Source organism: Leguminivora glycinivorella, chromosome 24, assembly GCF_023078275.1.
Source record: "Leguminivora glycinivorella isolate SPB_JAAS2020 chromosome 24, LegGlyc_1.1, whole genome shotgun sequence".
Taxonomy (NCBI): domain Eukaryota; kingdom Metazoa; phylum Arthropoda; class Insecta; order Lepidoptera; family Tortricidae; genus Leguminivora; species Leguminivora glycinivorella.
In genome coordinates, this window is record NC_062994.1 from 6,125,211 (window position 1) to 6,149,688 (window position 24,478).

At 36.5% G+C, this 24,478-nt stretch overlaps 2 protein-coding genes across 3 annotated transcripts in view; both read right to left on the reverse strand.

Moving 5' to 3' along the window:
* Nucleotides 1–1,352: 1,352 nt before the first annotated feature.
* Nucleotides 1,353–12,983, reverse strand: LOC125238860 (GILT-like protein 2). Of its 2 annotated transcripts, XM_048146324.1 has the most exons (5): nt 12,878–12,983; nt 12,502–12,539; nt 11,352–11,501; nt 2,469–2,654; nt 1,353–1,642 (listed from the first exon to the last, which is right to left on the reverse strand). In XM_048146324.1, the coding sequence occupies exons 1-5, from the start codon at nt 12,966–12,968 to the stop codon at nt 1,388–1,390; spliced, it is 720 nt and encodes a 239-aa protein (XP_048002281.1). In that variant the 5' UTR covers nt 12,969–12,983; the 3' UTR covers nt 1,353–1,387. The 2 variants fall into 2 exon arrangements, with proteins under 2 accessions (XP_048002281.1, XP_048002282.1); XM_048146325.1 differs by lacking the exon at nt 11,352–11,501.
* A 9,531-nt stretch (nt 12,984–22,514) lies between these two features.
* LOC125238668 (mothers against decapentaplegic homolog 3) overlaps nt 22,515–24,478 on the reverse strand; it is a 39,853-nt gene continuing 37,889 nt past the window's right edge. Inside the window, exon 12 of the mRNA XM_048146060.1 lies at nt 22,515–22,803. The gene's annotated coding sequence lies outside the window, so the exon portion shown is untranslated. The remainder of the gene's footprint in view (nt 22,804–24,478) is intronic.

Below are 24,478 nucleotides of genomic sequence, written 5' to 3' on the forward strand. Positions count from 1 at the left end.
GTTCCTAGCTTGAATATTGAGTATTAAATACTTATGACTGCCTGTTTCACGCAACGGAGTGGTTCCCATGAATTTATATGCTACGTACTAGGCTAGCGTCAACAACACGGAATTGACCTGATTGCATGTCGAAAATTAAGTGTTAACATACTAGAATCAAAAATTAAATACTATATACCTCTATACCTACATTTTTCGTGACATTCACTTACCTACTGAGTAGCGACACCATTTATCATGTCTGGTCACTGGTGTCTGAAGGTGGGCATTTGGGCAAGGTAGCCTTTCTGACATTTCTGACCTACACTGAGAGAAATTTGCATTCTGAATTTAACAAGTTCAACTTGTTGGGGGTTTATCCGTTTGAAACAAAAAAATATTTTAGTAGTAAACGGAAAAAATCACAATAATGATGGTAGGTACAAGTCGAATTTGTTCGAACAAGGTATTTGATTGAATCAGCCAAACATGTGTTTAAAACAATATGAGTCATGTTGCTTTTATAAAATCGACTTGTTGATTCAAGTATATTGTTGATTCAAATGACAAGTAACTTGTAGAATGTACTAATTAGTACACTTAACAAAATCTTAACTTGTTGTTTGAACCAAAGAGCACGTAGGCGCTATTTTAACCACAAAACTTGGTGAAAGAACATGAAAACTGGTTGTTTTTCTCTCAGTGTAACATCTACACATCTAACTGCCCCTAAAGGTAACTTATTAAGTAGTAATCAATCTGTGCCTGAAGGCTTAACTGCAACAGTAGGTATTTTGTATTCGTCATATGTCCCATTCTAATTAATATATTTTGTTACAACCATGATAACAGTCGTAGATATTATGTACCTATTTTAAATTAGTTTTCGAACTAAAGTATACGTACCCTCTGATTTCTCTGTAACATATTCAGTTAAGATTTGAAATAAACCATTTCCACATGAGGGTATGCGTAATAAGTAATATGAGTACCTGCCCCCGCATTTAAATTAGTATTCCGCTCGGCGTTTATTTACGATTTCTATCCGAGGGTATGTCTGAAGAGTTTAATAACTATCTACCTCACCTTTGCGTTTATTTAAATTCATTATTTATTGTCTTAGTAATATATTATATTCTGTGCTACTACTAGGTACACAGTAATTCTAACCCGAGCGTGTGTCTATGTAGATGAGGTACTGAATTTAACATTAGAGTAGGTAGGTTAGGTACAATAAATCTTCAAAAAATATTTCACTGTGTTATTTTTAAATTACACTACTTAGTTAAATGGTTTGTATGAAAACTAGGTAGGTTTACTTTGAGTGGTAGGTAAGTAAATAATTCACCTGACTAAGGTAAGTAAACATTTCATCACAACTCCGCATTTACATATATTTCCACCAAATTCAGATAAAATCATTCAACAAGCTCAAAAGATTCTTCGTTTTACATTCCGGCGGCGGATTTTTCAAAGCTTCACAAATTTTCTTCTTCAGATCATCGATCAGGTCAAAATCCTCGCCATTAATTCTTACCGCCGGCACGCCATGGAATTTCACCTTCTCTGTTTCTTTTCCATAGTATTCTAGAAGTTCCTCGCCCTTTTTGCCTTTGGCGCATTCTATTATAGGCTTCGAGTCGATTTTCATTAAATCTCCGCACTGAAATTGAGTTGATATGTAAGTAAAATGTTATTATCCGATCCGATATCGGATGTCAAAGGCAAATAACAAAGATGACGCCTTTAATATCAACCGATATCGGATTAGATAACGTAAAACTAAAAACGCACTAATATTAAATTATCACCTTCCCAGATTTGAACCTTTGTCTTAGGTAAAATGTTACCAACATCATCTAGTGTCCCCAGTTACGTATAATTTATTAGGTAACACGTTGCATTAATAAAAACTAATAATAGATTATTAGTGTTGTTTACATCTCCATTGATACTTAACTGGGACATCAGTCTTCTGTGACCACTGACCACGGTCAGAACAAAACATGGGCTTTAACCCTCACTAGCTCGGAAAACCATGTTATAATTTACCTTAGTAGTATCCCTATCCGTCATATCCTTTAATTGTACCTATATTGATGGCACACGTGTGGAATTTATTTGCATCGACTGCGCGCGGCAAACCATCGAACATTGGCTCGCGCGGCGGCCGCGCAATATGGGGACGGGTCCGCCGCGCGCGGCAGCTTGAACATTAGCGCGCTCGAACGTGCCGCGCGGCGAACCACATCGTGTCGGTTTTGGGATATTTGGGACGGACCTAAATGAATGTTTGTTCACGGATCGCCTGCCGCGCGCCGCTGCCGCGCTATATGAAAATGTTGAGCTTTAAATTGGCTCGCGCACCAAAACGCAGGTTTGGCGCGGTCGAACATGGCTCGCGCGGCAGCCGCGCGCAGTCGATAACTCGATACGCGGCTTTATAGATACGAGTACTTACTTCTTAGACACGTGGTAGCAAAATTTACCTTAGTAGCATCCATATCCGTAGACCCACCTCCCCCCCAAGTCCCATTCATCATGCAGGATATGTAAGGCTCGGCCACGGTCATATCCTTGACTATATCGATGGCGCACGCGTGGAGTTTGTTCCCATAGCACTCCTTCTCTCCGTGCTGGCAAACTATTACTGTCTTTCCATCTTCTTCGTGCTTCTGAAACGGCAAATTTAATATAACATCTTCAATTCTCGTGCTTTGAACACATGTAAACAAAGTCGAGGGTGTAACGCGTAGGGTTGCAAATAGAAAAAAAAACAATAGTACATTACATCAGAGGCCGGGAAAATGAGGATTTCCGGCCAAGTGGGTATATACGGCCGAGCAAGCGTGCGAGCGAGGCCGGATAGGGATACGAGGCCGGGAATCCGTTTTCACGCCGAGGCATGTATAGTGCTTTTCTCAAACATACAATGAAATAAAATAAAAATGCTCTAAAGGACAATATTTTATAAAAAAAAGTTACTTTGCAGGCCTAGGCCTAAAAAATAATATGAAATCCCTTTACAGTCCTCTCGAGTTGTTGCGCCCAAAAAGCGATACTTCCCAGCCCATTTTAAGGAACGTAAAGACAATATTTCATTGCATGTTTGAGAAAATGTTTTTTTTTCAGAATTGTGAAAAAGAAAACCGAGCACCATGGTTTTTTTTCTAAATCTGATTTTTTTTCTGATGAATTTGACAATAACAATAACGTACATTTTAATTCGATCAACATTCAGTATACAAACGTTTATTGGGGAATCCCCGATGCGGCGTGCAGCGTGGAGAGGCGGTGGTGTTGCCAACAGAAAATAGTGATAACTACCAACTACAGATTTCGTAAATGTTACTTCTATAAGATCAGAAATTAAAGTTATTTGATTAAATTCGTTTAATGTTGTACGTATGTTGTAGTCCTAAGGCACCCCAGAGGTGCAAAGGGCCTTCACAAGCTCGCGCCACGCCTTTCTATCTTCAGCGACCCTAGTTCGCTTAATAAATTAATTCGTTTAATAGTTAACATTAAGTCTAAAAAACCGTATAAAAGTATTAACTGCTTTGCAAATTTTGAGATTTCGTACATTAGAAAAGAAACATACTCCAGAAAAAAAAACTGGTCTTTTCACGGTTTTTTTTTTCATGTTTTTTTTTCAAGCCAGAAAAAACACGTAAATTAACATTATTTCATCTTTTTACCGTCTTTTCAGCCAAGTTGCCCTAACGATTCATCATTAAAACTCTTAATTTATTGTTAGTACTTAGCTGCGTAAGCAAGAGGCATGTTGTATTTCATCTCTCTTTGTCGCACTAAAACAGAAGGGCTAACTGAATAGTTCATGATTAATTACGGAGCATCATGAACGATTGGGCTAGTTTTTCCACAGGCCAACGGTTTTATTCGTGAGACATATTCATAGTTATTTGTTATACAAGGGGGCAAAGTTGTATTTTAACGCCGAGTGTGGAATTGAAAAACGAGCAAGTGAAAGGATTCTATAGTTGAAAATAGAATCCTGAACTTGCGAGTTTTTTAACACACGAGAAGTAAAATACATTTGCACCCGAGTGTAACACAAAACTTTTCCCCTCACTGTAGCGAGGAAACTACAACGCAAAAAAAGCGTTTATCACTGCTTTCAGTGGTTCCACAGGTGCTAAATCATCTTTATTACTAGATTCACCTGCTTTTATCAATTTTAAAGTAGTTAATTTGACTTTATTCAAGGTCAAATTACTTTACCCACTAGTGAATAAAATGCGTTTTTACCCGCTGGTATTAAAGGACAAAACACGTGTTTCCGAGCTAGTGAGAGGAAAAATATATGAATACGGATAAACTCGCGTCAATAAATCTTACATACGAGTATAATCATCAAGTACTTAAACAAAATCCATACTAATATTATAAATGCGAAAGTAACTCTGTCTGTCTGTCTGTCTGTCTGTCTGTCTGTCTGTCTGTCTGTTACGCTTTCCCGCTTAAACCACGCAACCGATTTTGATGAAATTTGGAACAGACAATCTTTAGACCCTGAGACAGAACATAGGCTACTTTTTATTTCGAAAAATAGTGGAGTAAAAGTAAGGTACCCTGGACATAATTCAATAACTCGTCCTTTTTGATATTTTATTGGGTATTATTATTAAGCATCAAATAGTAATTATGTACATAGATAAAAAAAAAGACGATCGTATTCATATCTTATAAAAATCATGAGATAAAGTACATTATCCCACTTTTCGCTAACAGCAAAATAGTTAACCGAAAACTTTGTTAGATTAACTTTGTGGTGCACTCAGATGCGATCAGTTATTAGCGATATTACACAGAAAATAAATCTGATTGTGTACTTTTTTTTACCGTTTTCATTTAATGTGAATATCTAGGTAGGTAAAAATGGTGACCATGATATATATATCAATTTGCATTGTATTAAGTATATATAGACATTTAACACCGATCTTAAACATATATTTTTAACGCTTAAATAAACATGAATTTCTCAGTAGGTATAAATTGTAACTGAGATTTTTTTGCTTAAGACCAGGTTTTTGTGTACTATAATCATGATTTTATCAAAATTAATACTGTGAAGGTCGCGCTTAAGAAACTGTAAATGTCAGTAATTTAAAAGGGTGCAAAGTTGTCGTAGAGCGGCTGTCGCGGGGCGGGGGAGCGCGCGGGGCGCGGGCCTGGGAGAGCGCGCCGCGCACCGGCCGCGTCACCGCGGCGGATCGGTTAATAGGTTAGGGACGTAAGGTACCGGCCACACCAGAGCGTCGCGTGTCTCGGGGCGCGGACGGACGTCCGCGCCACGCCACCTGAGTGTAATTCAAAAATCGTCTCCTCAGTACATTTTGTATAGGAAGGACGTAAGACGCGCCCCAGGCGGCGTGGCGGCGGCGTGGCGCGCGCCGCGCCGCCTGGGACTTGGTGCCAATAGGACCATCTCGGGGTTATACCCGTTCGATTAAAAAAATAATTTGAAAATCGGTCCACGATTCTCGGAGATATCGAGTAACAAAAAAACCGACCAAGAGCGTGTCGGTCCACGCTCAGTGTAGGGTTCCGTAGTTTATCGTATTTTTCTCAAAACAATTTTCCTAGAAAGTCTTTATAAAGTTCTACTTTTTTGATCTTTTTTCATATTTTTTTAAACATAAGGTTCAAAATATAGAGGGGGGGGACGCACTTTTTTTCCTTTAGGAGCGATTATTTCCGAAAATATTAATATGATCAAAAACCGGCCAAGAGCGTGTCGGGCCACGCTCAGTGTAGGGTTCCGTAGTTTTCAGTATTTTTCTCAAAAACTACTGAACCTATCAAGTTCAAAACAATTTTCCTAGAAAGTCTTTATAAAGTTCTACTTTTGTGATTTTTTTCATATTTTTTAAACATATGGTTCAAAAGTTAGAGGGGTGGGGACGCACTTTTTTTTTCTTTAGGAGCGATTATTTCCGAAAATATTAATATTATCAAAAAACGATCTTAGTAAACCCTTATTCATTTTTAAATACCTATCCAACAATATATCATACGTTGGGGTTGGAATGAAAAAAAAAATCAGCCCCCACTTTACATGTAGGGGGTACCCTAATAAAACATTTTTTTCCATTTTTTATTTTTGCACTTTGTTGGCGTGATTGATACATTGGTACCAAATTTCAGCTTTCTAGTGCTTACGGTTACTGAGATTATCCGCGGACGGACGGACAGACAGACAGACAGGGGGAAACTATAAGGATTCCTAGTTGACTACGGAACCCTAAAAAACATTCAGTCGAATTGAGAACCTCCTACTTTTTTTGAAGTCGGTTAAAAAAACAACCTTTATTGCCGGCCGGCATACGGCTAACCGATTGAAACAGAAACATAAATGAAAAGAGAGGGCGAACGGCGACACCTGTGTGTCGGCGATTTCAAAGGTAAGCGCACGTGCACCCGATCTCGCTACCTACGCCCAGGTGCGGGCGCGGCTTTCGACCTTCGCGCCGTGCAATAGAATTTAATGTCGGCTGCTCGTGTGCGGTCTGTTTGTTTTATAGAGTGGCGGCATTTTCAACATCAAAGGGCAAAATTCTGCAAAATTTTGTGCAAAATTCTGTTATATCAATAACTTCTCACGTCACTAGATTATCGACTTTGAATGTCGAGTATATTTATAGTATCATCACTTTATTTCAGTGTACGAATTTCGTATGTGTTAAAAATCATTGTTCTAGCTTCATAAACCAGGGAGGAAATAATGGAGAGCGTTTATATGTCTTGTTTTGCCTTAATTCAATATCATCACATATTTTTGTTGCTGATAAAATAATACATCCTATATATCAAGGCCTTGTAGCTCGGCGAAAGAATCGTGATCGCGGAGTGCGCCGGCACTGATTATAATTATTTTGTCCAGTTATTATAATAACCTATACAAAAAGTACCGATAGAATAGGTATTCTAATCTATATCTGCATAGAACTATTTAAAACAAACCACAAAAGTTCATAGTTGATCGTTATTGGTACAGTCAGCAACTCAGCTGTGAATAAAGATAAAGTGCCAAATATATGTATACACATACCTTAATGTACCAAGTACCAACACTTGTACAGGAAATAAAATACTCTATACATATTTTTGGCACTTTGTCTTGCCAGCTGTGTTGTTGACTGTACACGATCTAAAAAGGAGCCGAACGGTTATTATAATTACGCGGCGACTTGCGTAGTCGGCGGCCGCGCGATACATAGTGCTGTCTCTGTTCAGGCCCCGTAGCCGAATGCCATTTCTCCGACGCGAAACGAAAACGAAACGCAGTCTGGCTCTGTCGCGCCAATACGCAAGAGCGATAGAGATAGATATCTACTAGCGTTTCGTTTCGTGAGCGTTTGTGCCATTCGGCTACGCACCCTGTTCTCACTACCACGAATTTGAAGAACAATATTGCTGTCTCTCTCAATCTTTAGGCGTCATTCATATATTACGTCATACTAAATGTGACAATCCATGTTAAAGGATTAAAAAAGCGTGACATTGGGGGGTCCAAATAGTAGTCCATAAACCACGTCTTTGACCAACGTGAGTGATATCTCTGTCACTCTTTACGTCTTTACTAACAGAAATTTAAATAACAATAGTGCTATCTCTGTCACTCTTTACTAACAGAAATTTAAATAACAAAAATGCTATCTCTGTCACTCTTTACTACCAGGAACTTAAATTATTATAGTGCTATCTCTATTCTCTGTCACTCTTTACTATCAGGAACTTAAATTGTTATAGTGCTATCTCTGTCACTCTTTACTACCAGGACCTTAAATTATTATAGTGCTATCTCTGTCACTCTTTACTGTGTGCGGGAAGTGCACATACCACGAGTTTGACTAACATGAGTGCTATCTCTATCACTCTTTACTACCAGGAACTTTAATTATGATAGTGCTATCTCTGTCACTCTTTACTACCAGGAACATAATATTTATTATTACAGTGCTATCTCTGTCACTCTTTACTACCAGGAACTTAAATGATTATAGTGCTATCTCTGTCACTCTTTACTGTGTACGGGAAGTGCACATACCACGAGTTTGACTAACATGAGTGCTATCTCTGTCACTCTTTACTACCAGGAACTTAAATGATTATAGTGCTATCTCTGTCACTCTTTACTTCTAGGAACTTAAATATTTTTTTCGGTTTCGGTTTTGGTCTTGGTTTCGGTTTCGATTTCGGTTTTCGTTTCCATTCCCGTTTCGGTTTCCGTTTTCGTTTTCAGTTTTGTTTTTGTTTAAACTAACAGAACTAAAACTAAAACCAAAACCAAACCAGAAACGGGAAACCGAACACGGGAAACCGGATATCGGATACCGTATATCGGATGCTGGTTACCGGTTACTGTCTACCGTTTACCGGATACCGGTTACCGTCTACCGGTTACCGGTCACCGTTTACCGGATACCGGTTAACGGTCATTGGTTACTGGTTACCGGTTACCGGTCACCGAATACCGGAGACCCGTCACCGGTTACCGGTTACCGGATACCGGTTACCGGATACCGGTTACCGGATACCGGTTACCGGATACCGGTTACCGGATACCGGTTACCGGTTACCGGATACCGGTTACCGGTTACCGGATACCGGTTACCGGATACCGGTTACCGGATACCGGTTACCGGATACCGGTTACCGGATACCGGTTACCGGATACCGGTTACCGGATACCGGTTACCGGATACCGGTTACCGGTTACCGGATACCGGTTACCGGATACCGGATACCGGTTACCGGATACCGGTTACCGGATACCGGATACAGGATACAGGATACCGGATACCGGTTACCGGTTATCGGTTACCGGTTACCGGTTACCGGGTACTAGATACCAGAAACCAGGTTTTGATTTCTGGTTTCTCATGTTACAACGTGTATAGATTAGTCGATACCAAGTCGGACACTTCCGATTAGGCGATTTCGGCTCGCATTGTTACGCAGCATTCGAGTGTTGAGTTTCTCACACATGAGGCCCCCTAATAAAATTTGTACCACTCATATTATTGATTTGACTCTCGCAACACAAACACCTCATGCCCACACAAATACACACAAAATAAAATCATTCACAAACTTCAAATCATTCAAAAACTCAACAGTCACACGCGCTCCTCGCGGTCCTCTAAGAACTCCCTCGCGAGAGTCGACACTTCAAAATGAAGCGACATCGCATCGGCTCATCATCCACAAATCCGAAAAGATCCACCGATAAATTTGTACCGGAAAGACCTCACCGCGACAATGTCATATTACCCAAATTACTTCAAAAATCCTCTGAAAGTGAAACAGTTCATTAGGTTTACCGTAAGAGTGAGTGAGACAGACACGCACTGTGCTTCAAATTTGCCTCGCCAAAATACGTTACACACGACTCGAAAGAATACAGTCTTAAGCGCCGCAAGCTTTCATACATATTACGTTGTTGTGATCCAAGCATCTCGTCAAGCTCGATAGGTACTATTATTGAGCTAACGACTTGACCAGTTTAACGTGACCTATCGGACTAATTGATTTGTATGACTTTTGTCACTTGTAATAAGGGAGCTCTCTTATACTGGACGGTGAAATATTTGTTATCGAAGCGTTTTGAAAACGCGGCGCCCTTGATATGAAACACGTGTTGACGACTCGCCGCCCGTTCCCGCTACTACTATACTAGCTATACCTACTCTGTGCACGACCTTATTCTGCAGGTAATAACGTTCATATTAAAGCGCAAGTAAGAAAAATATCAATTAAGTAATGAATCTTACATATTTGTTGTTTAATTGATTTCGTATAGTACTAAGAATATATTAACGGCAAAATTTACCATCTTTCAATTTAGTTAGGTATTTTTCCTTTCCTAAAATTATCAATATTTAAGATTTTGAACAAGCGCCAAAAGTATTGGTATAAGTTTTAATAATTTATCAACACACGTAATATTATATTCATAATAAATTGCAGGATTACGGTTAACAATATTTTCTAGTGAAATACGCTTGAAAATGTGTAACTTACTAAACCTTCTTTATATGATAGTTCTGTATGAATTATTTATAAAAATTAGATGTTTTTATATGAAATGCAGGTGTCACAACATAATACAAGCACTTTTTCCGGATTACATTTAATACTTTAGTTATAAAATCAAAAAATATTCAAAGTTCGTTTTTTTTTTTTAAATTGAATCAGAACCCTAATTTGATTAATAATTTGTATTTTAACTATCACTAATGATACTTTATACGACAGAAAAAGAAAATTACGGTTATCGAATTATGTCCAGGTCAAGCTATTTTTCCTGGTCTAAAAAAGGGATGAAGGGGTTGAAAAAGAGGTTGAAAGTTTGTATGGGATTTCTTTAATTTTAAATGATAAAACCATGAAACTTTATATTTTAGCACTTGATAAGAAATCATTAAACATATATTTAAAGTCACATATAGGTCGAACGCGATTATAATTAACATTATTTTTACCTTTAAAATAAACATGGTGGGAAATAAACATTAACTAAAAGCGGGTAGATTATATTTATTTGTCTACCCCGAACATTTATATAAATTAATATCGGGTAGTTTTGTGTTGTTTACATCTCCGGTGACATTTTGCTGGGACGTCAGTCTTCCGCGACCACGGCCAGTGCAACCTGGCCGAAACGTTGGGAAAAAAGGTAAAAATAATGTTAATTAATCGCGTTCGACCTGTATGTGACTTTAAATATGTGTACAAAGCGCGAGAACTTAAAGTGTTATATCATTAAACATCTTGATAAGGGATAGGGATAGCGATAGGGATAGCGATAGGGAAAGCGATAGGGATAGCGATAGGGATAGCGATGGGGATAGCGATAGGGATAGCGATAGGGATAGCGATAGCGATAGCGATACGGATACGGATACGGATAATATGGGTATCGTTAGCGGGATACGGATAATCGGTTGGCGGTCTCTTACAATCAATGTGCTCTAAGACGATCGTTGTTTGCTTGCTTGAAGATTACGTTTGCGATAAGTATAAGCAAAATGTAAAAAATTGTAAGGGATAATAGAAAAAAGTACTTTTTACCCACCGATCATAGTGTCGAAATACGGGCTATGTGGGATGTTTATAAAGGTTTCCCCAGCTTATATAGAATTACCTACGCTGTGGTCGATGTGTAATATTTCTACAATCATTGCAAGCAAAAGTATTATGTGCAATCGAAATAATCGCAGATAAATATACCTACAGAGAAACCTACGGTCCCTACGGATCCAAATGAAAATCTTAATGAATACTTTTATTACGCGGGCGAAGCCGCGGGTAAAAGCTAGTTATTAATAAATACACAAAATTACTCGAGCATTTCCATAAGGGTACACCTTTAGGTCTATATACGAGCTCATTTCTTTATAAACGGGGTCCAGACGTTTTATATGGAATCTTGCGCAATATGGACACAAACTCTCGTAGTACAAGTCTAGATCCACTTTGTCTTCGTTCATTATCTGAAATCGAAATAATGACTTAGGAATTGGTAAACGCATTCAATACTTACTTTATCCTCATATTATTAAAGGCTGAAATGGATACCATATACCATGCACTAAAGAAATAGCGATCAAGCCCACTGGTGGCGAACCGGGAATCGAACTTCTTCTTCTTCTTTCTTTAGTGTAGGGTGTAGGTATCCATTTCAGTTTATAATTTATGTATAGTAGTGTTACTACTTAAAAAAACAAATCAAAAAATATTTAATAAAATAATTTGATTTGTTCTCTACATCAAAAATTACATTTTCAGTACAGATGGTGTTTTTTTTACGCACTAGTGCGAGAAGTGGTTCATTATATGCCAGGTCGAAACTTCGGAGGCTCATCTGTACTGAAAAACGTCGTACGATACACGTGCGAAAAGGAAATTCGTAACTCGTGTCGGGAGTGTTTTAATTTATCGCCACTCGTTTCGAACTTCCTTTTTTACGCACTTGTATCGTAATGTACTATTTCAGTACAGATGGTGTTTTTTTTACGCACTAGTGCGAGAAGTGGTTCATTATATGCCAGGTCGAAACTTCGGACGGTTATCTGTACTGAAAAACGTCGTACGATACACGTGCGAAAAGGAAATTCGTAACTCGTGTCGATTTAAAACACTCCCTTCGGTCGTGTTTTAATTACTCACTTGTATCGTAATGTACTATTTCAGCACCCCAACTGGTAAAAACCGTTTTTAACTAGATGTCCGAAATAAAACTATGGAAACGGATTAAATCGCGTATAATGAATTTTAAATTCATAGTTTTCCATAGTTTTATTTCATGAGTAACTATCGCGGTAACCGAAGACAATAGATGTCCGAAGTTGGCAGAATCATAAATGTTTAATAAATCGATGGCTTTCATTTTGTTTGTAGTTTTTCACCACTCACAGAAATAACCTAAGAATTGAACTAAGAATACCCAAGGCGATGATGTGGGTAGATTCATTTTTTGGAAAATAGTCTTACCTCCAAGGTTTGCAAGTCCCAATCTCTTGATGTAATATCTGAAAAGAATATATAATTTAGTATAGTACCTATATATTACATTACCAATACGAAAGTGTGTTTGTAACATTTACCTATTATTAACACTTAACTAGTTATTTTGTAAGTAAATTTAAATTATAATAACTGGATAAAATTATTTAAATATATTGACAGGAAAATAAGGATTCTGTTTGCTTGGAAAACCCATCGTCCACGATTTTCTTCTTTCTTATCAATTTGAAATATCGAGTTGATTTCAGATTTCAGAGATTTCTGAGAAAATTGTATTTGACCTAAAGAACCTTCCCTAAAATTTAACGGAAATCAAAAATAACAAGTGTACAACTGTACATACCAGCCACAGGACTTATTCGATATATGTCTGTGAGAAAACCACATTCCACGGCGATGAAAGCCGTGAAACAAAATAACACAGAATGTAACATTCTGAACAATTTCTGAACAACTTCTGTTCTGGCAGTACAGTGGGCGTTCATAAATATATACTTGTATAGTCTTTACATATACAGTTGTATTGTCAGATGTGCCCAACCTTTTAACACTCATAATAAACACACAGGTTGTCCTAAGATAAGTTAGAAAACCGTGTTTGTAACTAAAGAAAATTATCTTTTGCATGTCATATATTCTAGGTTTAATTTTGACAGTACCTACTACCTACAGCGCAAAAAATAGATAAATTAACGACTTAAGGAAACATAAAGCATTGCTGTACCGAAGCAGTTTTCTGACGATAAAAAAATGTTAAATATAGTTTTAGAAGAAATAATTTATGCTTCAGCCATTTTAATGACTTTAAAAAAGCTTTAAACACTAGAAAACATTAATAGTTATTTGTTATACAAGGGGGCAAAGTTGTATTTTAACGCCAAGTGTGGAATTGAAAAACGAGCAAGTGAAAGGATTCCATAGTTGAACCACGAGCGAAGCGAGTATGTAATATTATACTAAATTATATATTTTTTTCAGATATTACGTCAAGAGATTGGGACTTGCAAACCTTGGAGGTAAGATTATTTTCCAAATAATGAATCTACCCACATCATCGCTTTGGGTATTTTTAGTTCAATTCTTAGGTTATTTCTGTGAGTGGTGAAAAACTACAAACAAAATGAAATACATCAATTTATTAATATTAATAGTTATTTGTTATACAAGGGGGCAAAGTTGTATTTTAACGCCGAGTGTGGAATTGAAAAACGAGCAAGTGAAAGGATTCTATAGTTGAACCACGAGCGAAGCGAGTGGTTCGAGAATAGAATCCTGAACTTGCTAGTTTTTTAACACACGAGAAGTAAAATACTTTTGCACCCGAGTGTAACACAAAACTTTTCCCCTCACTGTAGCGAGGAAACTACAACGCAAAAAATGCGTTTATCACTGCTTCCAGCAGTTCCACAGGTGGTAAATCATCTTTATTACTAAATTCACCTACTTTTATCAATTTTAAAGCAGTTAATTTGACTTTATTCACGGTCAAATTACTTTACTCGCTAGTGGATAAAATGCGTTTTTACCCGCTGGTATTAAAGGACGAAACACGTGTTTCCGAGCTAATGAGGGGAAAAAACCTAAATCGCCTTGGTAAACGAGGCCCTGACTATCGTAAAATGACTGTTGTAAAGGTGCGACGCACGCACCAGCGACGTTGATGATAACGCAACGAGGTGGGCCATTTTTTTCAAAGTTGTCCACCCCGTTTTTGGCTTGTCCCATACTTTTGATATAATATTTAGCGTATTTAAAGAGTCTAAACTAATGAAGACTATTTTTTATTCGAACCCAAATTTAGTTAACAGTAATTTACAATATTCATTTAAATTTTTATTATAATTATGTATTTGTTAAAAATTATAATGTGATAAAAAATGGGCAATTTTTTGCTGTCCCACGTCAAATATCGATTTTGTTATGGATTTTATTCTATAACTAATTGTACTAAATATTGATGACGGCATAATTTGAAAAGATTGAGTTATACGCTATTATGTTATAAAATATTTCATGTTAATAAATAAACGTACTATTTAAAATTAAGTATAATTTGCCGAGACGGAATCTGGTAATTGTGGAATTTTCCATTCCGAAACCGCAGAATGACTGTTAAAATTAAAAGAAAGTTCCTAACATTTGGTAGCATTTTATTCAGCTTGGCAAAATTAATTTAAAACTACTCAATACCGCTATCTTGCATTTGCCAGTTGCCGCCAAACACGCATCAAAGTAGCTCGTACTCAGGGGTAACTTTTTCTCATTCCACCTTCCGAAACCAAATTTGCGGGTAAATACGTAATATGCAACCTTTTAACATCGATTCCTAAAACAAAGCACTAATACTGAAACCAAATAAGCCAATTAGAAGCAAGATTTGTGATTATTTAATAAATAATTAAGTAAAATATCGCCGGAGGTAGCGTTCCGTTACTTCCGATCCGATACTAGATCGTTGGTTTCGTATAGGCGGAAAGAAAAACGTATCGGAATGGAAGTATAAAGCGGTATTCATGTGGTTTTAATGTGATGTTTTAGTTTAATTTTATTGCGGGAAATAAAAGAAAAACGTATGGAATTAAAACTAATTCATCTAAAATATGGTAATCAATCACGGATTACACACTCCGGTTGTTTTAGTCATTATGCGCGATATGCTTTGGAGGTCTTAGGTACTCACGTTCAAGTGTAGACGAGACCTTAGCTTTCATCCGTTACCCATACAGTCAGATCCGTTACTGTCCCATGTTTCAAATAGTTTTATTTGCAAAAATTAAATACAATTTGTTATTAAACTACGTTTCCGTTATTTTATATTGAAATAGTAACGTTTAAACTATTGATTACAAGTGATGGCATCCTATAAACTTTTGAAACAGTATAGTAATCTTAAAAATTCTCCTCTACTTTGTACTGAAAGTAACGGAACGGATATATATATGGGTTTAAAAAAATAGTAGTCCGCATTTATGTGAAAATAAAAGTGTAATTTCTTCATTTGTTATTTTAGAATGAATAATAAACATATTGTAAAATTCCCAAACCTTTTATATTTACATTATCTGCGATTAAATTTGGTTGCGGAACGGAACACTCGCTTTTCCTCAACTCAACAAAAACTTATTTTTTTCATTAATTACTTAAAATTCAAGTGAACCTTCTATATTTTATATAAATTTATTTATTAAAGAATCTATAAAAATAGCTTTTAATAAATTTCTATCGGTTTCATTTTCATATCAACTTTTTTCGGGGTGGACAACTTTGAATAAAATGGCCCAGGTGATGGTTTGGTGATGATGCATTCTTTGGGACACTGAGGCCAAAGGGGTAGATATCAAATCCTTAAAAAAGTACGCAAAAAGAGATATACCGATTTATTTGTATTTTTAACTAAAATAAATATTTTTGTTTATATTATGTATGAATCTTAAATATTGTTTATTAGATTTTTGTTTTCGTACGTTTTCTTTTAACCTTTTCATTGCCAAGAGTGGCGCTGAAATTGTACTCTGGCTGCTTGTGCTCTGCGTATTCCTTATGGGAATACAGGCGAGGCGTGAATATATGTACGTTGTAGTTCAAAGTATCCTCAAAAAAATATGTATTTACTTGACGATCGTTTCAAGCACACCCTTTTATTATAATAATTATTCCGAAATTTGAAACGGCCTTGAGAAAATCTAAATTCTTTTCTAGATTTATTTATGCACGGCTTTTAATCGATTAAATGCTCATTATCATTAATAAAATGCACATTATAATACTTTAAAAATATATAATAATCGGTAGAAAGTAGGGTGAGTGTATGAGTTTTCGTCCTTCGCTATTTTAACTTGCGTCCATTTATCGCTTTTTAGGGTTCCGTAGTCAACTAGGAACCCTTATAGTTTCGCCATGTCTGTCTGTCCGTCCGTCCGTCCGTCCGTCCGTCCGTCCGTCCGTCCGTCCGTCCGTCCGTCCGTCCGTCCGCGGATAATCTCAGTAACCGTAAGCACTAGAAAGCTGAAATTTGGTACCAATATGTATTTCAATCACGCCAACAAAGTGCAAAAATAAAAAATGGAAAAAAATGTTTTATTAGGGTACCCCCCCTACATGTAAAGTGGGGGCTGATATTTTTTTTCATTCTAACCCCAACGTGTGATATATTGTTGGATAGGTATTTAAAAATTAATAAGGGTTTACTAAGATCGTTTTTTGATAATATTAATATTTTTGGAAATAATCGCTCCTAAAGGAAAAAAAAATGCGTCCCCCCCCCTCTAACTTTTGAACCATATGTTTAAAAAATATGAAAAAAATCACAAAAGTAGAACTTTATAAAGACTTTCTAGGAAAATTGTTTTGAACTTGATAGGTTCAGTAGTTTTTGAGAAAAATACGGAAAACTACGGAACCCTACACTGAGCGTGGCCCGACACGCTCTTGGCCGGTTTTTTGAATAAGATACAGCGGGATAAATCTCGACTGGGGGGCAATTGTAACTGATCCATTTTTCCCATTATTACACTATGATGTTGAGTTCTACATGTATCCACTGAAAACGCCAACCATATATAACCGGCGGACACTCTATTTAATAATGCAAACATTGTAAAACATGGAAAAAATGGACCAGTTACATTTGCTCACCAGTCGAGATTTGCCCCGCTGTACCTTAAGTAGTTTTAAACCTTCTTTGCCAGACTTATTGTCTAAACAATACATCTTATGTTATCGGCATAAACGATATTTCACAAGTGTAGCATATATTACACACTGTGGACGAAAACTAGCACAATGACCCTATGAAAATTATATAATTTGATAAATAATGTAACATTATTTTGTAAGGTTTATATGCAATGAATAGGTGGGTTGCTATGCTAGGATGTTTTCTTTACTTTTTTATTATAAATGGGCTGTATTGTCACAATTTTCGTTTTCTTTCAACCCCTTAATTGCCAAGAGTGGCACTGAGACTTTAGTAGTTTCATGTGCTCTGCCTACCCCTTTACGGGATACAGGCGTGATTGTATGTTGTTGTTGTATGTTGTATTATCAATTATTATACTTAATTGTAAAAATATTATGCACTTAATCGACACAATATTATATAGTATAGACTATACTATGTGCAAACTCTTTTGATATTTTATTTTGCGTGAATTTTTTATGCTGGCATCATAAAGTCCTTCAACAGAAGTGCCACTTTGCTCCCTCCAAACAGGTAAGAAAAGTACCCTTTCCGAATGGGTGGTGTGAAACAGTTTAGAGATTTCTATTAAAACAACATATCAATACCAAATTATTTATTTAGATCACTCATTCTGCCATATTGCTTCCTCCACAAACTAAATGTACGACTACATTATGAAAAACAAAAATATTTACAATATCAAATTCCTTTTCAAAAATACAAATATAACATGGTTATATATTGACTTGGTAAAAACTTATGTCATGGGTTAAAATATGCACAAACGTAAAAAACGACTTTTCAGTCAATAAGCGATGAAAAAAAACATTTTTACTTAACAAACTTAATATATATAACTTATGCAAGCATAATATATGTGTCCGTCTAAAAGCCTACGTTCAAATAATGTCTATTTTTTTTTAGCAATGTTTTAACTCTTAAATGCATGACGTCAAAGATTTATTCAAATTTCAATTTTGACATGCTGTCAACAGAGTCAAAAATACATGAAACATATATACATCACTATGCATTTAAGGGTACGTTCCTACGTTCAAATAATGTCTACGTTTTTTTAGCAATGTTTTAACTCTTGAATGCATGACGACAAAGATTTATTCAAATTTCAATTTTGAGATGCTGTCAACAGAGTCAAAAATACATGAAACATATATACATCACTATGCATATAAGGGTTAAACATATTTTAGTTCTTTTCATGACAAAAAAAAAGAAATAGACACAATAGTTATTTTATTTGTCCTACAAGAGGGCAAAATTGTTTATCGATCGTGCTACAATTGCTACCCGAGCATGAGAAGACCAAGATTCCAATATTGAACCAAGAGCGCAGCGAGTCATACGAAAAGTGGAATCTTGAGCGTAGCGGGGGTTGCAAAAATAATAACTGTAAAACTTCAAACTAAATCTTTTATGATTCAAAATCATAATTGAAAGGTCAATTCTACAAACCAGTGATACAGATATGCATGCATTATGAGTATTTTCTTATACATATATTATTTGGTAGTACATAATTGACTTTGGAGAGATTTTTCGCAGAGATTTTATTTACTATAGACGGACACATACAAATAAGATCATGATGAAATCATAAATGCATGATTATAATGGCATTTTAACAATAACTTAACAACTTATTGGGTTGGGTTCCTTTCGATTACTCTCCTTACGTAATATAGACCAGGATCCGACTGAATACTTGCCAATGTCGTAAGACAGCTTTGATGTTAGGCACTGGTCAAGAGGCGTTCCACGAGAGTGTCCCTTACGCATGATTCTAATACCTTTGAGAACACCGAAATTTTGTGTCTGAAAATATTTCATGACTTGGCTAGGAACTTGGCAGTATATTCTCGAGCTTTTCGGATTTTATTGAATTAGCTGCCAAATAGGCAAAAGCTTTTCGTAATGAACATTCTCGTGGCCAGACCAACATTGTATGCGTAATTGGGTGAATCAACTTTTCTTTGCCAGCAAAATTTCGCATACTTCGACTACATGTGGTCAGAAAATTTAATTGGGATTTAGTGTAATTAATGTATACTTATTATATTAAAGACAAATATACTAGCTACACAATACAACATGTAATTATAGGATTTCCTATTTTATAACTTTGTTTCGAGCAGTGACCCAGTGGACATAGCTGTCCCTCACTTTTGTATGAAAAAAGTGTCTCTTCCACTGGGTCACATATTGTTTTAATTAAAAATGAATCGTTTTTAATTTTTTTCCTAATACGTGTTATACGTGAAATAAGGATCTTTATTCACGATGGTAAGGTTAAAAATCACAAAAGTAGACCTAATAATAAGTAAGGGTAATTCTTGCAAAAAGCAAGAAAAAGTTGATTCACCCAATTACAAAAATAAATATTAAAAATCCTGTACTTGACAGGGCGTTCAGATTTAGATTACAAGTTCATCTTATAAGGTTCGTTTGCCAAATAAAGCTCATCAATATTTCGATTTTATGTTATTTTTATATCCAACTTACACACACACAAAAGTATGTAATTTTGGAAGTTCTTACACGTTAGACTTACCATCTTTACGACAAAAATGTTTACATTTTTTATGCTCTTATTTGATACAAAGGAGTTGGACAAATATTCAGTCGGCTCTCTGTCAACATAATTGTATATTTTAGAAAACTATGTTTACCATACAAACTTGTCAATCCCCTAACATGATTTACAAAACATTGAGTAAAGCTTGATTCGGTTGACACCAGATAATAAAATATTCTTCTCATAATTTTACTCTTATATACGTATTTCTTTTCAACCACTTTGTCATACAAAATGTATGTAATACAAGACCCTTAGAAGGTCACGGAAAAATTTCAAACATCTGATGCTTTTAATCACATTTTTTTGTGAAAAGCTTTAAGCTCTTGACGATTTTTGATAATTTTAACTGGACAAAACTGTAAAAAAATTGTGTGAATATCATAAAAATTAATAAACATTATATTCCTACATTTCTACGTCAAAATCAGTAAAAAAAGGAGAGCGTGTAGCTATTTAAAAAATTCACAATTTCTTGTCTATAATTATAATAAATGTACAAAATAACTTTGTATCATTGTTCGTTAGACTAGAAAGTATACTGTCGGTGCACTAGCGGGAGTAATGACGTATAAAACTATGTATAAAAGTGTATCACGAATTTATTTCAACATTAAACTTAACAATATCACATAACAGGAGCATTTCAGAAAAAAAAATGTACGGTTTCATTTTTTCGAGATTTTTTTTTTGTATATTTGTATTTCAACTCGGAATCATGTGAACTATTGATTTAAAACCAGAAAAATATAGTCGGATCTGAGGAATTTTTCACACAACTTTAGGAGGACGAAACGTACACCCGAAGGTTAGATAAAAAAATATTTACTTTATTGTAATGATTGCTCACCGATTTTCACGCAAAATAACCCAAAATGTCTATTTTTTTTTAATTATAAATGGGCTTACTCTTGGCCACAGACTAGCCAAAGGCAAAGACGTGGCCTACGATGGAGTGAGCTCGCCCAGAAGATGCGTGTTCTAAATTTTTCGCTAAAGTAAACAGTACACTTTTTTCTAAAATCCCCCATAAGGCACTGGTCCCACCAAAACCGAGTAAGCGATGAACTATCGGCGATAAAAAGGGACAAAAGATAGTCGCTCCAGTGTGAATAAAAGAGAGAGCGAGCGATTTCACTTCATAGCTCGGCGACGAACTATAACTGGGCCTTTTTTTCTAAGTTGTCCACCACACTTTTTTTTTTGATTTGGATTTTTTTTTTGTGGTTTCCACTCAGAATCGCTAGCTCTTTCAATTCTAATAAGAGAAAAAAAGTGTCCCATGGTTTTTTTCCCATTCCGTTACCATATTTTCATACATTTTGTATGGCGGTAACGGAATGGAAGGTTCGAAAAAATGTATGGAAATCTTGGGACATTTTTTTTCTCCTATCAGGATCGAAAGACCTCGCGATTCTGAGTATTAATCGCGTAAAAAATACCCATGTTATAAAAAAAGTGGGGTGGACAACTTTGAAAAAAAAAATGGCCCAACTCCCTCGAGCTATCATTCGGCATGGCCCTGACGGAAGATCAGCGTTGGCCCTCCAGGCTAACACCATGATGAGCCAGGACCATCTTCGTGGCAATTATGTGTACCTACTTACCTTATTGTGATGTTATGTGTGTAAATAATTTTCTGTTGATCTGTATTTATGTGTAGTTTATTTTTTAATTATTTTGCCATGAATAAAAAATATTTCTATTTCTATCATCGCGTCTCTTTTATTAACACGGGAGCGGGTATCTTTCGTTCGTTTCATAGCTTGTGACCAGTGCAAACCAGGAGCCGGTTGCAAAACGAACAAGTGAGTCAAATAAGTAAAAATTACATTTCGCCCGCTAGTATACTAGTAATATGCGGTGTAAAAATATACCATCTAAAGGTTGGGAACCGATATAAAACTATACAATATTGTGTACATACACGATATAGGTGTGCTTTATACAATATAGGGCTCCGTTGGCACGGGGCCGAAATGGACTCGCAAGCCGGGTTCTTCAAACCATCTAGGTTTTAAAATATAGGATTTAAACTAAAAGCAAGTATAATATAGAACTGTCGCCCCAAAGGGGCAGATCCAGATATTTAAATTGTTGATATTTGAGCAGTTCCCGAATATTTTTGTACATAGCCACGTCAGCAAATTTTAGTTTAACAACAGCAACGTTTAGTACTTATAAATCGACTTTCGTAAGATATATACAGGATAATTATTATAATTAAGAAAATATAGATACTAGAGAACCTTAAAGACGAAATAAAACTTACTAAACTCTCAATTCATCAAAAAAATCTTGGTAACAAAATAGGAATAATAAAAACAAATTTAACTTTTTCCTTAATTTTTCTACAAACTTTTCGAGAACTGCTGATTTGTTGTTACTGCAAGATGCAAGCTGCGATTAAAGACGGACAACTCAGTGAATTTTACAAGTTCATTGGACACGCTAAGTAGATACGTTTGCTTGATTATGGTATATGACATCTGTGGACTTCTTACACAGATTGACTGAGTCCCAAGAGTAAGCTCAAGAAGGCTTGTGTTGGGCACAAGACACTGGCCCCACCGCGAGCTAGTAAGCTATGAGCTATCGTCTATAAAAACGAACAAAAGAGAAGCACTCCCGTGCAAATAAGAGACACGGCGATACTGATAGCTCACCGCTGGGCGAGTAACTATAAACATCGCCGTGTCTCTTTTATTTACACGGGAGTGCTTATCTTTTGTTCGTTTTTATAGCCGATAGCTCATAGTTTACTAGCTCGCGGTGGGACCAGTGCCCAACACCAGTATTTTTGTCTACAACTTGGAGCTATAAAATACTTGCTTTTAGGTTGTAACTTAAATCCTAGGCTGTGTCCTAACATAGCACAGCTATATAAAAGTGTAGCAATGTCCTTACTTTAGTTACTAAGACTCATGACAGAGGTATTTGATTAGGTTTGAGCTACGCTTAGGTTACTGTTCGGTGCTTCCTATGTAGTGGGACTCTGTAACAAATAATATCAGGTCATTAAAAACAATTAAAATTCCCACACAAAATTCGAGTCTACAAGACTGTTATTAGACCAATTTTGATGTATGGGTGTGAAGCTTGGACACTGACACAGAAAGAAGAGAACAAGCTCTTAGTGGTGGAAAGGAAAATCTGGCGGAAGATTCTAGGGCCAATCAAAGAGGGAGATGGAACCTGGAGGCGCAGGAGAAATAGAGAGCTGGAAGAGCTAATGGCGGTGCCTAATATAATTGGCGAGATCAAAGCCACACGACTCCGCTGGCTCGGCCACCTGGAAAGGATGGGAGAGGATCGTGGTGTGAGAAGAGCATATGTGGGTCACCCGGGTGGAAAACGTCCGCGTGGGCGTCCCAGATATCGTTGGTGCGAGGAAGCCCTGAAAGACTCCGCACTCGGTGTACCCAACTGGCGTGAAGTGGCGCAGGATAGGGCAGAGTGGCGATCTCTTGTGTCGGAGGCCAAGATCCTTTTTTTTTTTTTTTTTTTTTTATGGGATAGGAGGCAAACGAGCAGACAGGTCGCCTGATGGTAAGCGATGCCTGGTGGTTTTTGGGTCGCTGAGCCAGTGAAGTAGTAGTAGTAACCCCGACATAGTAGAGCGATTTTTATGAAACATGGCTAAGAACACTCCCACTATCATCATCCTCCTTGCGTTATCCCGGCATTTGCCACGGCTCATGGGAGCCTGGGGTCCGCTTTGACAACTAATCCCAAGATTTGGCGTAGGCACTAGTTTTTACGAAAACGACTGCCCTCTGACCTTCCAACCCGAAGGGTAACTAGACCTTATTGGAATTAGTCCGGTTTCCTCACGATGTTTTCCTTCACCGAAAAGCGACTGGCAAATATTAAATGACATTTCGCACATAAATTCCTAAAAACTCATTGGTGCGAGCCGGGGTTCGAACCCGCGACCTCCAGAACGAAAGTCGCACGTACTTACCGCTAGACTACCAGCGCTTTTTTGTTCATATTATTAACACAAAAACAATATTTATATAGAAATTTCATGCTTAATTATCGTCACGAAACTGACAGTGAGTTAATTTTTGTTAACAACTTAAGCTAATAACTTGACTGTAGTTAAAATAAAATATTTTATACCATGCACGAAATAAAGCATCAGATAATTATAAGAAAAACATAGACAGAAATTATTTTTTCACCACACCAACTGATAAAGGCTTACTTTGCTATTCGAAAACAGATAGCAAAATTGCATTTTATCCACAAGAGTGCAAAGTAATTTCATACAAATTTTAACTTGATATCTTGAGCTGGCTGGTAGAAATTACCTATAAATGATGATTTTGAATTATAAATATTGAACAAATTGATAGATTTGAATTAGTTTGACGTTTTATAGTCAGTATTTTGTTCGTGTTGGTGTGGTGAAAAATTTTGTGTTTCACTCGGCGGCAAAGTTTGTTTAACCTTCGTGCCTTGAAACCCTCGCAACGCTCAAGATTCCACTTTTTGAACCACTCGCTACGCTCGCGGTTCAATATTGGAATCTTTCGCTTGCTCGGGTATCAATATTGGCACGTGAGGTTAAACAACAACTTTGCCCCCTTGTATAAACAAATAACTATTAAATCCAATTTCTATTTAATAAGTCAGGTAGAAATATATAAAGTAACTGAGTTAAC